Source organism: Vulpes lagopus, chromosome 4 (assembly GCF_018345385.1).
Source record: "Vulpes lagopus strain Blue_001 chromosome 4, ASM1834538v1, whole genome shotgun sequence".
NCBI classification, from domain to species: Eukaryota; Metazoa; Chordata; class Mammalia; order Carnivora; family Canidae; genus Vulpes; species Vulpes lagopus.
In genome coordinates this window covers 104,802,360-104,804,847 of record NC_054827.1, presented here as the reverse complement: position 1 = coordinate 104,804,847, position 2,488 = coordinate 104,802,360, and the positions used below count along the sequence as shown (strand labels likewise).

Genomic DNA, 2,488 nt, shown 5'->3' with positions numbered 1-2,488 from the left:
ATTCAATCTTGGCTTCTTTATCTTCACTGCCTACATAGCCCTAGGATGCTTGGATTGTCTGTGTATGTGTGTGTGTGTGTAAATATATATTTATAATGTCATATACAAATGTTATATATATTTATATATAATGCCATGTGCATATTTAAATTTATTTATATACCTTTATTCATATTCCACATGTTTGGATTGTTCTCATCAAGAGAATATCCTGAACAAATTGTCACCTTATATCCAGAAGCATATTCTGGACTACTTTTACTCTTATTTTATTTTATTTTTCAGACTATTTTTAATGAATACCACTTGGATATATAGCTTCCTTGAAAATTATAAAATAAAATTCTCTTTTAATCTAAGTAAAACTTCTAGAATTTTAAAAATAGGAAATATGATAAATGATGTAATCACAAACAATGCTCAAACAATACAAAAGGCAGAAATTGAAGAATATCTATTGTATGACTAGTTATATATATTTTTGCAAGGGAAAAGTAATTTGGTTTTAAAGTCTGATTACCCCTAGCATAGGAGCAAAAAGAACACTTCTTTGTTAGTGGAAATTATTTCTTGATATAGGTTATGGTCACATGATAGTATTTTGTGAAAATTTATCAGTGGGATCAATTATGATGTGAGGACTTTTGTGAATTGGAATTATACCTAAAAACCTTCATTAAAAAAGAAAAAAGGGGTGAGCTCGCCGAGTCGGCGCCATGACCAAGGCTCACCCTCCCGAGTTGAAAAAATTTATGGACAAGAAATTATCATTGAAATTAAATGGTGGCAGACATGTCCAAGGAATATTGCGAGGGTTCGATCCGTTCATGAATCTTGTGATAGATGAATGTGTGGAGATGGCAACTAGCGGGCAACAGAACAATATTGGAATGGTGGTAATATGAGGAAATAGCATCATCATGTTAGAAGCCTTGGAACGAGTATAAACAATGGATGTGTTCATCAGAAGAAGAAAACTGCTTCCACATGTCCCCTGTCCATAGTACCTGTTTTACTACAATATAAAAATCAAAAAAAAAAAAATCAGGTCACCTGCATTTTCATATTGAACTTTTTTGTTAAATAAACTTTTATAATAGTCAAAAAAAAAAAGAAAAAAGGTTCAGAGTATTATGCTTCTTAATGATGTCAAATGACAACATCGGTTATAACAAAAATAAGAAAACGTATATATAAAATCTATTTGACAAAATTCTACTTTGATTCAAACCTTAAATCATCACTCTGTTTTTTCTAAGCAACATTATAAATATGAGCTTCAAGCCAACTAAAGTATCATTATAATGACTATATGGAGCACAATGCTATCAAAATATGGAAAAACTCATATTTGCTATTTTGTCATTATTATTTTATTTATTTTATTTATTTTTTTTGTCATTATTATTTTAAAATAAATTTGATATATAATCATGGAAAATAATTTATATTATCCAAATTTTGCAAATATGTATAATATATGCATACTCATATATGCTATATGTTTCTGTATGCATTTGCATGTATGTATAGATATACATATGACGTATATGTGCGTGTATGCATATGTTTACATATACATATATAGAGTATGTTTGTGTGTATATGTATACACATACAACATTCACAAATGGATATACATATGGTACAGGAACATGCCTTATTCTTCTCTGCAAATTGTTATTTTCACTAAACAAACACTTAAAATGCTTTATGTTAACTAAGATCTTCACTTTCATTTTTACTGATTTATTTATTTGTCTGTGGAAGAGGTGCTTTAAACATCTTCTCCAGCACCTACCATACTAGCATCATTGCTCAAATAAATATAATATGGTAGTATTGTATAACAATTGTACCCTTGTATAAGTGCATTTATTATATGTGCCATTCAGTTGCTCAGTTTTTCTTCTCAGGACTTGTTTTACATCTAAGTTTCTTCATGTCATCTCTTCTGTTTTTGTCTCCTTGCCACATGGCACTCCATAGTGTTCATCAACCACATTGTAGTCACAGACGCTTATGGTGATGGGCATCCAGGTACTGTCTCCAACTTCCCAAGCCACAAATTACACTGGAAGAAAATCGAAAAAAACAAAAAAGCAACCAGTTTCATGCATACCCATACGTGGACCTGAATGAGAATTTTTCTTAACATATATTCCTGAATGCAGAACCACTGGTTTATTTCGCATACATATACTTAATTTATCTAAATTAATTATCCATATTGCTCTTCACAATGGCTACCTCAGTCTATATTCTTCCAAACAGGTCATGACGGTTTCCACATTATCACATTACCATTTGTACTTGGTGTCACCCAGCTGTTTAGATTTCTGTGATTTAATAGATAAAGTGATATTGTTATTTTAATTTGAATTTCTTTAACTGGTACATTTTCAGATTCTGCTTAAGTACCTATCTACATCTTTGCCTATCTACATCTTTGTCTATTTTCCTCTTGGAATGGACATATATTGATGAT

At 30.5% G+C, this 2,488-nt stretch overlaps 1 protein-coding gene across 1 annotated transcript; it reads left to right on the top strand.

The window, feature by feature from the left end:
• Positions 1–716: 716 nt before the first annotated feature.
• Positions 717–1,113, top strand: LOC121489870 (small nuclear ribonucleoprotein G-like). The gene has a single exon (XM_041753287.1). It carries the CDS (start codon positions 717–719, stop codon positions 903–905), a length of 189 nt encoding a protein of 62 aa, XP_041609221.1. The 3' UTR covers positions 906–1,113.
• The last annotated feature ends 1,375 nt before the right edge of the window (positions 1,114–2,488 follow it).

Coding starts and splice junctions, on each gene's coding strand:
- LOC121489870 (XM_041753287.1), top strand. CDS start 717: ATGACCAAGGCTCACCCTCCCGAGTTGAAAAAATTTATGGACAAGAAA.